A 14,996-nucleotide genomic window follows, 5' to 3' on the forward strand; every position below is an offset into this window, starting at 1 on the left:
GGAAAACTGGGACACAAACAGCCTCTCAGAGTTTCTCAGTGATTAATCATTTAAAAAATATGTGATCGCTCAGCAGCATTTTCATACTGTCACTGCTGACAAGAACATTTATAAATAAGAACAATGGTATCTAGACATATGTAGGTGATTACAGAGAGGATGGGGTTCTAGCTGTCAACCCCTGCACCGCTGTCAGGACAACAACAATGTGCTCGTGTAAAAACTCTCTATTCACATCCTCAAAGTTACACACTGAATTAAATTCAACAAAACCTCAGCATGTCCAGGTGAGGATGCCACTTCAGAGCCTTGCATGATCTGAGACGCAACTCTTAACCTCCAGCAAACCACATTTAATTCAAGCACATAAAGTCTTTGCGTCTCAAGCTACACATTCTTTTCATCATTAAAACTATTTTCAGATCCTTTTTCCACACTATCCAAAGCTCTACCTGTGTACTCACTGGAGGCCACTTTGTTGTAGGGTCTGGGGATCCGGTGGCTCGGTATCGCAGAGGCCAGAGGAGAGTCCTTCCTCTGGGTGTGGGGCCTGTCAATGGGAGAGGGCCGACCAGGAGGGGTGCCTCCGTGCGGCCAGGGGGGATCTCTGAGGGATGGGGGTGGAGAGCTCATGGGAGGCTCCAGAGGTGGTGGCTGCTTGAATACTGATGCTTCTGTGTGGCTGCTGTGGGAGGACTTCTCTAGCGGGGAATGTCTGGCGAGGAGACAAGAAGGACAGTCCAACTTTACCTTTTTGTATCAGCATTTCCAGTTTATTGATACTAATCCAAATTCCTTTTTTCTCTTTTTTCTTTTCTTTTGAGAGACATGCAACTGTCTTCACCATGTAAACACACCAGCTGACATGTGACAGGAGGGTTTAGTTGTAAACCAGTCTGAGGTTCATGCAGGTTTGACTAGTTTATTAGTGAACCCACCATCACACAGTCGGCAGAGCTGGCTATCAGCATGATACACAAACATTGCAGGAGCAGGGCTGGGTATCATACTTCCAATATCTTATGGAACCGACCAAATTGATGGAATACTGAAAGATGGCTTTCCATTCAGTATCAAATTTCAATACCTAGGGAGTAAACAAACTGACTAAACTATTTCAAGTGTTCTTAAACTGCCTGTGTGGAAAAGTACCAATGTGCTGATACATCACACAAAAGAATTGGAACACAAACTAAATTAAACCACATGTTGGTAAATTAGTTTATATTTTCATGGTGAGAAACAGTTTTGAGTGTGTGCAGAAGCCATAGACATGAAACCTAAGACCAAAGACTAATACAGGATGTAATGTCATCTTCATTTTGTTTAAAGCCATCCTAGCCAAACTGGGAATGATACCTCGCCCTACACAGCGGTTCTTAAAATGAGGCTGAATCCGTGACCTCTTGCTATACTAGAAATGGAACAATTCATGATGTTTTTGAAATCATTGTTTAGTAACTGCAAGTCTGAAGAGAATGCATGAGATGCGACAGCAGCAACGTCTCTTGGTTAAGATTAAGTCACAAACTGGACAGATGAAGCACGGAAAGTAATGGATTGATACAAATGATTGATTCAATATTAAACTCCGAAGCAAAGTTTGTGTGATTGCTTTTCTCTATAAATGTTCATCCAATCTACTTCAACCCTTGCAGGTGTATTTCTGAGGATCTACGGTAAAGCAGAGAAGGAGTAAGTAATTTTCACGATTGGTGGTTGGGCCAGGACAGCAGCATGTTGCAAAGACACTCAGTCAGAGCGTGGATTCTCCTGGTGAACATGCTGCACTTTACTGACCTGATCATGAAGTGTGCAGGTATGTTAGACACAGGTTCACCATTGTGGTTCTTTGCTGGTTAGACATGGCTTATCACAGCAGTACAGCTGCTACGTACAGACAACTGGAGCGAAAGCATCAGGAAGCACTTTGTGAGGCCGACAGCAACAGCAAAACATCACCGTCCCGTTTCGTTTTTTTATACTCACACAAGCATGATCTATTAGGATTATCAACATGGTGCAGCACATGTCATTCCTGCACCACAGCAATTTTAGTAACACAGCATTACACAATGCCTAGAGTAATAATATAATAATAATAATAATAATATATTATAATATAATATAATGTGATATAAGCTGTTGTATATTTTGCCTACTTTAAAGGGCTGCAGCCGCTGTGATGTTCTTATGGTCCATAAACGATTTTACCAGTGATTTCTTCCCTGTTTCTGACTCCACAGATTATGGATGTGACAATAAATGTTATCAATAAAAATACTTCATCAACATTCCGGAAAAAAAGCTGCTATGAGGCAAAGTCATTAAATTACCTAGTGGTGTATGGGTTTTGTTTGATCAGTTATCTGACAATGAGGGTCAATTAACGATAAAAATATCAAATAGCAAAAAGGTAAAAAAAAATCAAATATTAACTCACAAAAGTTTTTTTTTTTAAATTTATTTTGGATTAACTTAGTATATTAATAAAATATGAGTGATAATATTACTGAGGCATCACCTGAGGGGTGCAGCTAGAGATCTGGGGTCCAGTGAAGCGTCTGATACAAGGTTCTTTCCTGGTGTGTTCTGAGGGCCTGAGGGTCAGTGCACGGCTCTTACCACCACTCAGGTTGGATGCAGCAAATAATATCAATAATGAAATTGTTATCTAGGGGAGAAGCTAGATTATCACGCTTGGGGCCCCCAGGGGGTAGGGGAACCACACCACTGCAAGTGTGAAACACTGCTCACCTTTTAATTACAGACATCTCTCCCTCTATCTCGGTTTAAAAAAATAACACTGTTATTCTGGCTGTTTTCTGTCCCTGGAGACACTGTTTAAATTCTTTCCATACAGTCTTCATACAAACAGTATTTCATCTTCCTTTAATGATTGGATCACATGCTTTACAGTCCTGGCCGCACAAACATCCCGGTAGGTCTCCTCATCTGTTTGTTAAGGTGTAGGGTTGGACTAAGAAACCGTCTCAGAACATCTCTACACGGCATGTAGAGCTCTACAGAACCACACATTAGTAGTGTACAATTCTGAAAATGTCACAAATTCAGATTCTTGGGGGTCATGACTCATTCCAACATAATTCAATACATATATAGATTTGATTCTGTTTGTAGTCTCTTTTCCCATTTGACTCTGACAGACATTGGTATCCACATTTTTGTATTGGTTGGGGTATAATTACACCACTACTAGACATGCATCTCCTTCCAGCAGTCGTTTGCAAGATACCCTTAACCGTTTTGGTCCAAACCTCATCTAACTGCACTGCAGGTTTGTCTTTGGCACATTTTGGTGTTGAGGACTTGATTCTGCATTGCACTGTTCTGATTTCCTCCTCTAGTTAGCTTTCTTACATCCATTACTTTTGCAATCCTATTTGTTACAATTAAAATATTTTCATGACTTCAGAACACTTCTTTTGTTGCTAATGAGTGCTACAGGTTCACACTGTATGTTCAGTGAAGAGGATATTTTAAATCTGAGGTGAGAACCAAGCAAACTCCCTGCTAAACAGCTAATCTTAGCAGGAACAGCAGCACAATTTGGATGAAATGATATCAAGACTTTTTACCCAAAATCAAATCAACAGAGCACTGCTTTCACTTCCAGGTTGTGCTGCATTGCCACTAATTAACAAGCGTTTCTATTAGAATATGACCTTGCTCTGCGTCACCTGAATGGATACTTGGTATCCTGTGACTCCCGAGATGAGGAAAATAAATAAAAAGAGACCCAGACGGTATCACAGAATTGGAAAGTACAAATGGAATCAGTAGTTACTTGCACTTGTTTACTAGAAAGGCAACACACTTGTGTGGAAATGGCCAAGCATATGAAGTGACTGTGGTTGATTACTGATCAAAGCAGTGATTGATCCAGTTTGATACATCGTTCTAGGATACAGAGGACGCATCAATAAAATCAGGATTTCCCAGGCACATTTTTTTTCACAGCACTCAAGGCTTGGAATTGACTTGAAAAGAAGATTAACAGAGATAAGGATAATTGAGATATTGCTGACCAATTAATCAAAATTGCACTGAAAGCAAAATGGCCTTTGTCTAATAACAGAGCTTATCGAAGAACTATTATGACGGTGCAAAAAAATTGTGTAAAATACTCATTCTTTATCATTATCGAGGTAAAACTTTGAAATACTGGTGATATTCATTTGAAGTCATATTGGTCGGCCCTCCAGGAAAACCAGCAGTGGATTCAGGGAACCAGGAGATGTAAAAGGTTGAGTTTTACTCGAGTTGATAACACAAAGCTCCTTAATGAGAGTAACAAGCTTCCCAGGAAAAAAGCCCATACAATTAATTTGTAAACCCACCAATTCAATAAACATGGAAAGGAACATCTTCATCTGCTTTATCCGTAGTTCATTAAGAAGCATCTTAAGCAAAATCTGTCTGCATCAAGATCAACGCTTCAGCTTGGTTCGAAATGTGTCAAATGGCTGCAAACATCTCATCCAACAGCAGACGATGAGATGAAGAGCGCGTGACCATCGTCATCTTTCTTTCTAAAAAATATCTCACAATGTTCTTGTCAGATATGATAACATCTGAAATAATTAATGATCTATTATAGACTTGTTTAAATTTCATTCATAGAATATACAATAAGACACCATTTCTGATGGCAATATATGCTGAAATTGCAAAACACTAAATTCAGGAAAAGAAACTGGTTCCATGGAACCCTCCATACAGTGATGCACTGTCGAGCTCTGTTCTGTTTGTCTGAGTTGACGCTGTTCACGGGTGAGGAATGAGTGAGGTGACACCAGTGGCAGCACGATGCTTCTCTGCGTTCATTCATGCATCCACTGTACTGCGGCTTGTGTTATTTCAAGTGCTTGAACAAGTGTTGCTCTGCAGCACAAACACATGCACTCTCTTTGCATAACATATGTTCTTGCGTCACATCCAAATTGTAGAATATTCTGGATTAGGGGTGAGACCAGTGTTGCCTGTCCAACTCAGATGAATGCTTGTTTCAATGAAAATAAACTTCTAGCTGATTGTCATCCTTAACAAAACAGGGAGGAGGCATCATTTAGGGTCCAATTAGGTTTTGCTTCGGGTGGAATTTATTACCGACTTTAGCAAACTTCCTCCTTCTCACTGTGAGACATTCCCTGCTTGATAGCTAGGAACGGTCCACTCTGGACCCGCTGCCTACTGCACACTGATGCAGTGGGGGCTGAGTAGTTTTAACCGTGGTAATGCCGAGGCTTCATGTTCAAGGCCACAGCAGACACAGTTTAAAATGCTGTTTGTCATGCAGTTTATAGCTCAGTCCTCTTTGATGATGGGTGCTGTAGTTCTCTTCATTTTGTAACAAGTTGTGTGCCAGTTTGTGAGCAATGAATAGCAAAAGGTGTGATGCAAAACGGGCAGGGTTTTATGCAAGAAACCAATTCTGGAACATTACTTCAATCAACATTAAACTATATCATAAAATAAAAAAATCTATCAACCTATCGCTTCTGAAAAGATAATGATACGTCTTAAAAAGACGCTTCAGCTCTATACTTAAGCTTTTTTAAATGAAAACTTCAGATGACTGGGGACTCCATCGTTCTGATTTCAACTGCATTCTTACCGTATGCCATCCTTGGAGTTCCTTGAGTGTCTGTACTGGGGGGGTGTGGAAGGGGAGGGAGGAGCTGCCCGCAGCGCCCCAACACCTTGGCCTCGACTCTCCCATGATGAAGCAGAAGCAGCGTTGGTCCCGTGGGAAGGAGAGTGGCCATGGTGGGGCCTCTGCTGAGGCTGGGGAGCAGGGGTGGGCGAGCGGAGTCTGGCGTACAGCTTGGCCAGAGGGCCATGTCTCCGCTCGCAGTGCTTTTCAAACGCCTGCGGCTTCACCACTTGGCCACAATGGCTACACACCACCAGGTAGAAGTCATCGTGGCCGGGGTAGAGGCCAAAGATTGACATGTCTGTGATGAGAAGGGAGAGAACGGTTAAGAAATGTGCCAGATGCACAATAAATTACCTTCTTACTCAGACTGACCCAAGTAGTTAACATTGCTTTTAGTACATGACTGTGGTTTATGTACATGACGTGATATATTTATCTCTAAAAAACAAAAACAAAATTGTAACATATGAGCTATTTTGTAGGGTGCATGTGAATTGCATTGGTGACACAGTGTACACGTAACATGATGCTAGACTTAGGGTGCATTCGTCTTGCTTAGCCAGATGTTTCTCCTGCATCAGGAAAGCCGCCCTGTACACAGACAACCCTTCTCATCTCCTTCGCCACTCCTCCCAGTTACTGCCACCAGACAGACAGCACAAAGCTCCACTGGCCCGGAAAAACATCTTCTAGTTAGCCTTCATTCCCTCTGCAATAACAACACTGAACAATATAAGAGTCACTGTATGTTTCCCGTTTTAACAGCTTCTTTTTTAACGGGCCTGTGTTTTACATGTGTATTATTGAGCCTTGTCGAAGGAGAATTTCTGTCTCCAATTGTCTTAATTCTGCTATAGCAAGAGAAAAACAAACAAACAAAAAGACTCGGGCTCTTTTTTTTATTCATTATTTCAAAATCAGAGTAAGCGGCGCTAAGCCCTAGCAATAGAGCATCGAGGCTAAACCTCTTCATACATTCATATTTGTTGTAAACTTTTTACAACTATTCATTGAAACACAGACCTGCCACATTTTACTACCACTGCTGTTTTCAAGGTTAAGGTTGCTACTAGCGAGGGGGACTCTGAAGACGGCAGCATGCAAAATCGCATGAGGTGGCGAATATAGCCTGAAATAGTCTACTTGGAGCAAACTTATACCTGAAATGTCATTTTGGTATTTCAGACTACAGTGCATTGATGATGTGGTAACTGTGTAGAAGTTCAGTGGTTCAGCAAGAACAGAGTTTGTCTTATAATGCAGTTTTGGGGTATTTGTTTCAGGTGTGTTAAGTTTTATTTTTTACATTGTTTGTAAGAAAAACTAATTCAGGCAAAAGACAAAGCCTCTCACACGGAACTGAAATGAATAAATAACGTGGGTTACTGCTTTTTACTCTAATTTATGGTTGCCATTGCACTCATGCCTGTACTTTTCTCTGTACTTCGTCAGTGAGGGAGGAAGTGATGAGCCAACATTAAGCATGTATATGTGTGTGTATACACACACAATTAAATATAAGGTTTGTTATAGTAAAATTGTTACTGATCTGGTATGACACCCGTTGCACTGAGAGTGGCAAGGCAGCACGGAATTTTCCGTGGAATAAACAAATGGATACAGCATTGGGGCGGAGCCCTGATTCAAGTGAAGTTGCTCAGTGGAACGTGAATCAAATAACTCTCAGCTTGCGGGTATTAACGAAGCACAAGTGCCCGTGCTGCATGGGCCTCACAGGAGAGTAGAGCAGTCCGCGGGAGATGTCTGCTGGTGGAGCCTTCTCATTTCCACTTGAACTTTCCATCAGCTAAAGTAAGAATAAGACAGTTCAATCTTACAGCTCTCCTAAACATACAAAATGTAACTGCACCAAAGATGAAAAAAAAACAAAACACAAAGAGGCATTGTGCTAAGAAGGCTCAGTTACTGCTGAGGCACCTTCAGGCTACAATAGCACCCGGCTTTTGTAATAGCCCCAGCATTGGCCCAAATTTACCAAATGAACATATGAAAGGAAATGGATGCACGACCATTTCCAAAAAAATCATTGCAACTATACAGATGTGAGAGGAGGCCACGATCAAATCTCTCATTAGGTGTCAGATCAAGTATGCAGATTCTCAATGCAAAGTGAACCAGCGGGGCAGTGTAGCAGACCTGGCAATCGTTTTGAGACCAGTGTAATTGTCCCCTAAGCATCTACAGGCAAATATTAATACTCAGAAAAGCTGATGGCGATCGCTGGGACAGTTACAGGAGGCTGCCATCTCATACGACTTTTTATTCATAGATGTAAACTCTGCAACAGAGCAGGAGCACTGGTTAAACAGTGCACTTTGACACAGACAGGTGATGGTGGAGCGCTAAATCAAGCTGCTTCAGGGTAAACAGCTGTCTTGATCAGGCGGACAGACTACTTTACATGCTGGAGAAGTGCAGCCACACACCGTTACAACTATCTTGTAATCGTCTATCCATGACATGTACCATGAATCAATTAAATACTAAAACGGTCAGTGGTGTTTGATTGATGGCCACCCTGTTGTCCATATAGCACTGTATATTTCAAATCATAACCAAATGCTCCAACTTCCTTAAATTTCAATGTTATTTCACTTTCAAGCAGTCACATAAAACTATTTGGTTCAGTTGATTTGGTGACGCAAAGGTTAAGTTCCTCTTCTCGACAGGATTATGCTTCTTGGTGTTTTAAACATGAAGGAGCAGGTTTCCACAACCAGAAAATATTGGGGTGTCACATTTAAATGATGACTGTTTTCAGCAGAGGCATTTTTCAGTAACAGTTCATTCATACGCCATGATTACCAAGATACAAACGGTTCCGTGAGTCCCGCGCCAGCCCAGTCGTAAGATTATTCCTACGCTCAGATCTGAGCCAGGTTTTAAAATGGATTGATAAATGAGGGGTGATTCTTTGGGACCCAAGAGCTGAGAATCAGCTCAGTTAGAATTTAGAGGTCAATGCACTTAAGCAGAAAAGTGAGCACAAAACTACAGCTGTTTTCAGACGTCCTAAATAACTGCAATCTTAACTTGACTACAACATAAAGACTTACCCTCCTTACTGAGTGACATGGCCTCTGCAGCCTTTTTGCCATTCTTACTGCAGTCATCCACATCAGGGCCTAAAGTAGTGCACAGTAAAATTAAGTTCAGAAGGTTGAAGTTGTACATCAAGTTCATCTTGTAAAAAAAAAAAAAATCTGTACTCAGTCCACCAATGCACATAGACAGGCCCTTAAGCTATGTTATATAAATGACTGACTTGCAGGTCAACTGCTTATCCATGGACTGTGTGAGACAGCCACATTAAACCTTGACAAAAATTCATGTTTGGTGTAGTTCAAAAACAACAAAAATATTACAAATGGTGAGATGAGGGGTAGAAGGACTTTATGGATAGAGTGGCACTTGGAGGGATGCCAGACAATGAGTGAGCGCACATACTTATAGCTGGGAAGGGCAAGAGCACTTCTGAGCAGAAGTCACACGCAAGAGATTTCCTCTCGTATGTTAACATCGGTTTTATAGAGGCATGACGAGGACGAATCACCGTGGAACATGAAAACGAGACGCATAAAACAGAGAGTAACGTTTGCTAATATCAAAGGCTGGGCCAGCATTTACATGGTGGCAACAGCATCAGACTCCTCCTCCGTCACCGGCGTCTACCCTGAATCCTCCTGCTCCTAGCATTAGCAGGCTAACACTACGGTCTCAATGGCTTGTCTGGCTTGGCTGCTAGCTAGCTAGCCTAGCTTTCCACGGCAAGAAGTTGCTCGCCCAACCATCCACACTAGCCTCCTTCTGCTCTGATGCCACCGCTCACCGGCTCCTTTCACTAACATTAAGCGCATCCCTTCAACACCAACTGCTTAACTGAAATCACTGCCACAGCAATAAAACATAAACTATTATCGCTGTATTTTAGCAACTATCGCTATTTTTTTCCCCATCATGACAACGTATGCAGATGGACCTGGGAGAGAGCAACATGTTATCCACCCAGCGCTAGGACCCGGCAGGGTCTTTGTTTGGGTAACATGTTTAGCTCTGTCCTCCGTTTTCACGAAAATAAACCCCGGTGATTCGGTTAAATTGCTTTACAGCTGCTAGCGTCTGCGTCAGTACGCTTCCTTACCATCTGCCGCTGTCACACCGGCCCACTCGGCCCAGGCAGTCCAGCTTTGACCCACGAAATCATCGAGGCTAGGCACCCGCCGATCCAGAGCAGCCATTACTTTCACTGCGCGTTCACGCACCGCCATCATCACTGCGCGGCAAGCAACTTACGTCATAATTCGCGCTCTCGACGAGAGAGGAACTTGCTGCGTGCGCGTTCTGAGGACACCCACACACAGATAGACGGGCTCTAGGACATCAGTAACGAATGTTTAGAATTTTTAAAAGCACGATCATACCAGCACCTATTAATAAGTCTTCATTCTCTACGTCTTTCAAATGCAAATCCGCCAGAAGAAACGAATTTAAGAGGAGTAACTAACCCTAACATAGTACAAGCGCATCAAAGAGCTGAAGTAACTTCGGTGAGAAGTCAACTTTTCAAAGAGGGACAACGGAAATGTTAATACTTGTTCCTTTCAAAACGCGCAGTTCAAAGTTACTTGTCTTGCAAGACATCCCGCCAAAGAATCATCACTGTCCTCACCCACAGCCCTCCATAATCAAACCTCACTGGCCTTCTGCACCGCCCCTGATGCCAAACACACAGGACCAAGAACTGGACCTGGGGCAACAGATCTCACTCCATCCTGCGCCCTCCCTGTGGCTCTCCCTCACCAAACGCATCCATGTCTTTACCGATTTGTCCCTGATCAAAACTCACAACTGCCTTAAATGTGTGGGTAGTGCCATGTTTGTTGTAAATTTGATTGTTTTAATGTATGTAAAGTGTTTGAGTACCAAGAAACACGCTCTATGGGTAAGATGCCTCATTATTATTATTATTATTGTTATCCATTCTCTATTGCTTATCTGTTAAGGGTTGGGGGTGGAGCCTATCCCAGCTGACATTTGGCAAGAGCTGGGGAACACCCATGACAGGTCGCCAGTCCTTCGCAGGGCCATAATATTATCATTATCATTACTATTATTAGTCCTTTTCCAACTCAGAAAACAAAAACAAAAAACAGGTAATTCCTGGGAGCATCTACCAAAAATTTGGAAACAACAGTCAAGGTAGATTGTAGTGTGAAAGCAGCCTGAGGCCCTTGGGTAGGTTTTTCCAGATCATTCCTCATTCTAATCTCAAAACCAAAGCTGGCCTTTTTAGTTTGATGTCTTCAGCTGTAGAGTGACCTGCTGGAGGCGACCTAGAAGCTAATAAACTGTCTTTAAAGATGGTTGCGACCCCCACTAACCCCGGAGGTGGTCGAGGAACACAAGTGCTGCAAAAACAGGTGAATTGAAACATATCCTAATTACAATTATTCTTATTTATATCATCTGTTGTGAATCACTTTGAAATTTCATTTAATATCCAAAAATCTTCTTGCAATCCCTCTATCCGTGCTTCGACACACCCAGGTAGCCTCAACACTCACTTTTGTACACCCCAGAAGAAATCACAACAGCCCACAACGTTGTGTTTTTGGTTGTTTTTGGCAGTCCAGTCTCAAAAAAATGTACAACCTCAGGAACCGCTGTAAGGAGTCCTTTCAATTGTGGCCCAAATGTCCACAAAGATGAACTGAAAATATTGTGGTGGCCACAGTTCAAAGGTCAAGGACATTGATACACATGCACATGACTGCAAATCTCAAGAAGACCCTGACAGAATTTCCTCAGAAAAGCCACAAATGTGCCGCTGTGACTGTGAGGAGATTTGGGTGGTCAAAGTTCAAGGTCACTGTGGTTTTTGTACTGTAGGACTTCTAGATCAGATTAGTTTTTTTTTTAATTATCGTCTACTGTGCGATTTATCATTATCATTACAGAAGTTGCTGTGTAGATGTCAGCGTGAGATGAATAGATTTCTTCCTCCTCCTCCTCCTCAAACCCAACCAGAGACATACCCGGGCTCAGGCAGATTCATTCTTACTGTTCAATCCTGCAGACAGCACACTATGACTCACTGGACTGATGTTTGTTGTTTGTGACTCATGTCATCTATCGGCAGCCATTGTGGTCAGGTCTGTCTTTGTGTGGCCTACAGAGGAGAAACACCCTCGAGCTCTGCTCACTGTTGGAGTTTCAGACAGACAGAGTGAGTTCTGAAGTGCTGATCAGAAGTCACAGGTAAACACACGTGAACCAACCTTCCTCTTCCGTAATCCCTGTAAGTGGTTAAGCCTCACAAAACTAGCAGGAGCCATGCTAAACGACAACAAACGCCACCCACCGTCTCTGATGTAACATGCACACATTCAGTCTCCAATTGTCATGACAGAAGTATTAATTCAAAAGATGGCTTGTGTATATTTGTCCTTTGAAACACTGTCCAACTCATTTAAGAAAAGGGATTTGTTTAAATTTGAAGTTACATCTCAAAAGCTGGAATTAGTTAGTGTTCAGATTTCAGAGCTGTGAGTGTCAATTTCTGCTACAAGGTCAAAGGGCCCCATGCACAGTATTCATGTCGGTGCCAGATTTTTTTTTCTTTCCCTCAGACTAGCATGTTTCCACCGCCATGTCCTGAACTGATGATGCATTTTCCTGTCATGTGTTTGTCCTCCTGGACACGTCAGCATTGACACTACAAACATTTGTGGTTAAATGTCTCCTAGACCATTTAGTTCTGGTCGCTCCCAGGGGATCAGGCCTTCACTGTATCAGACGCAAATCTGTGGAACTAACTCGCTCACCACATTAGATCTGCCCCCTCCACTGAATCCTCTAAAGCCCAGTTTAAGACTCACCTCTGCCACTTAGCTTCCACTTATTCCTTAAGCTCTGTTATTGAACTGTTTGGGTTTTCATAGATTTTAATCCTTGTTAAAGTAAGTAAATATTTTTCAACTAATTTACACTCTAACTATTCTTATTTCATGCAGATTGGATTTACGTGTGTGTGTGTGTGTGTGTGTGTGTGTTTCAGTTTGTTCTATTCTTACCCAGTCTAAGCATATGCTTGTGAAGTGCTTTTGTCAACAAGTGTTGGTTTTAATAAGGGCTGCACGGTGGTGCAATGGTCAGCATTGTCGCCTCACAGCAAGAAGGTTCAGGGTTTGAGTCCCAGCTCCAGCACAGGATCTTTCTGTGTGGAGTCTGCATGTTCTCCCTGTTCCTGTGTGGGTTCTCTCTGGTACTCTGGCTTCTTCCCACAGTCCAAAGACATCAAGAGGGGACTAGGCTGATTGATACTCTAAATTGACCGTAGGTGTGACTGTGTGTGAATGGTTGTCTGTCTCTATGTGTTGGTCCTGCGATGGACTGGCGACCTGTCCAGGGTGAACCCTGCCTCTCACCTGAAGGCTGCTGGGATAAATGGACTCAATTTTATATAGCGCTTTTCTACCTTAGCGGTACTCAGAGTGCTTTACAGTGTCATCCCATTCACACACACGCTCACACACTGATGGTGGAGGCTGCCATGCAAGACGCCAACCTACTCATCAGGAGCAATTATGGGTTCAGTATCTTGCTCAAGGACACTTCAACATGGTCACCGGGGTTGAGGATCGAACCAGCGACCCTTTGGTTGCTAGACGGCCACTCTACCCCTGAGCCACGCCGCCCAGGCTCCAGCCCCCCCGTGACCCTTAACAGGATAAGTGGGAGAAAATGGATGAATGGTTTTAATAAGTATAGAAATAAATTTGATTTGAGTTGGATCACAATGCTTCTTGGTGGTGGTTTACAACTGATGTTCCACTGCCGCTTGTGATCTGATAGGAAAATGTTAAAGCCAAACATGAGTGCAACTGAATACCTGAATATTGACTTTTTGGTTAAAATACTTGAAGAAGTGCTCGTGTGCCGCCTCCGGTTAGTTTGATTCAGGACTGCCGTTGCAACCAGATGTCATTACAGTAAACCTTAGAGATGTCAAGGGACTGGAGCGAATTTGCAACACATACTTTGTCCAGCAGAAAGAGTGGTGTTATTCTTTCCAAATTATTAAGTAGTTTCCATCTGCTCGGTCACTTCTATAGAGTATAGCTTGTTGTCTCACCTGACATCTATCATGCAGTCAGCTGTGGCTGGGTTGGATTTGAATAAACTGACAGTGTTAAACAGTTTTCAAAGATGTATTTACTAAATTGCTTCAGTGGTTCTGAGTGTTTTATTCAGCTGCAACGGTAACATGAATGAAATTGTACTTGAGTAATACGAATGATTTCACTTTAATTACTCTCTTGACATCTGGTTATTCATGCATGTCTAAACAGGTTCGCAGCCAAGAACACCTTCCAGCCTGAACAGTTGGGCCTTGTGAGTGAAAGGTGAGCCGTAGCACAAAGGAGGGGAAATACCTCTGGAGTAATGTCACGCCCCTGCTGACTCCGGTCTGGACACTTCAGAGTAGAGGGCTGGGTTCTGAAGAGAATCTCTCACTTCCTACACAGTACCACACTCCACAAGGAACAATAGAACCCAAACTGGGCACTGGAACACATTTAAAGTATTTCATCCAGGCTTGTAAATAATTGGTTGCAAGAGGTACATACAAGGTGTCGGGGGCGAAAAAGCCACATATGGCTCCGCTTCCTGTCTTTAAGACTGCACTGAGGGTTTACAAAAAACATGTAAGATCAAATTTGTGAACAGTAAATTTTATAAATGAACAAGGCCCAGGAAGAGGATTGTCCAAATGATTGCGATATTTTCACCACTTTCACCTCCAATAATGCTTCCAATGAAACAAGTTGCATTGAGGGAAAAAAAAGTTGTACCTTTACATTGTGGCAGGGGGTTACCAACAAGGGACCCAAGGACCCACAGGCCCTGCAGGGGCCAATAATTAAATTTTAATTTAATTTAAATGAAACACCCGCAGGGCTGCATGGTGGTGCAGTGGTTAGCACTGTCGCCTCACAGCAAGAAAGTTCCGGGTTGGAGTCCTGGCTCGGGCACAGGATCTTTCTGTGTGGAGTCTGCATGTTCTCCCCGTGCCTGCGTGGGTTCTCTCCGGTACTCCGGCTTCCTCCCACAGTCCAAAGACATGCAATTGGGGACTAAATTGACCATAGGTATGAATGTGAGTGTGAATGGTTGTTGGTCTCTCTATGTTGGCCCTGCGATGGACTGGCGACCGGTTCAGGGTGAACCCTGCCTCTCACCTGTTGATGCTGGGATAGGCTCCAGCTCCCCCGCGACCCTTAATGTGTAGGAA

The 14,996-nt window shown here is 42.9% G+C and overlaps 1 protein-coding gene across 5 annotated transcripts in view; it reads right to left on the minus strand.

Moving 5' to 3' along the window:
* atxn7l2a (ataxin 7-like 2a) overlaps positions 1 to 14,996 on the minus strand; it is a 32,061-nt gene that overhangs the window by 13,740 nt on the left and 3,325 nt on the right. Inside the window, exons 1-4 of one of the 5 annotated variants that reach the window (XM_086198328.1) lie at positions 9,843 to 9,994; positions 8,758 to 8,826; positions 5,639 to 5,978; positions 465 to 715 (exon numbers count right to left, since the gene is read on the minus strand). In XM_086198328.1, the coding sequence (XP_086054454.1) occupies positions 465 to 715; positions 5,639 to 5,978; positions 8,758 to 8,826; positions 9,843 to 9,972 (790 nt within the window). In that variant the 5' untranslated portion in view covers positions 9,973 to 9,994. Of the gene's footprint in view, positions 1 to 452; positions 716 to 5,638; positions 5,979 to 7,415; positions 7,487 to 8,757; positions 8,827 to 9,842; positions 9,995 to 14,996 lie in introns of those variants that run through there. The other 4 variants (XM_086198326.1, XM_086198329.1, XM_086198330.1 and 1 more) reach the window with 4 other exon arrangements.

The sequence above is a fragment of the Aulostomus chinensis genome, chromosome 3 (genome assembly GCF_037954235.1).
Source record: "Aulostomus chinensis isolate RoL2024-O1b breed Wild chromosome 3, RoL_Achi_v1.0, whole genome shotgun sequence".
NCBI classification, from domain to species: Eukaryota; Metazoa; Chordata; class Actinopteri; order Syngnathiformes; family Aulostomidae; genus Aulostomus; species Aulostomus chinensis.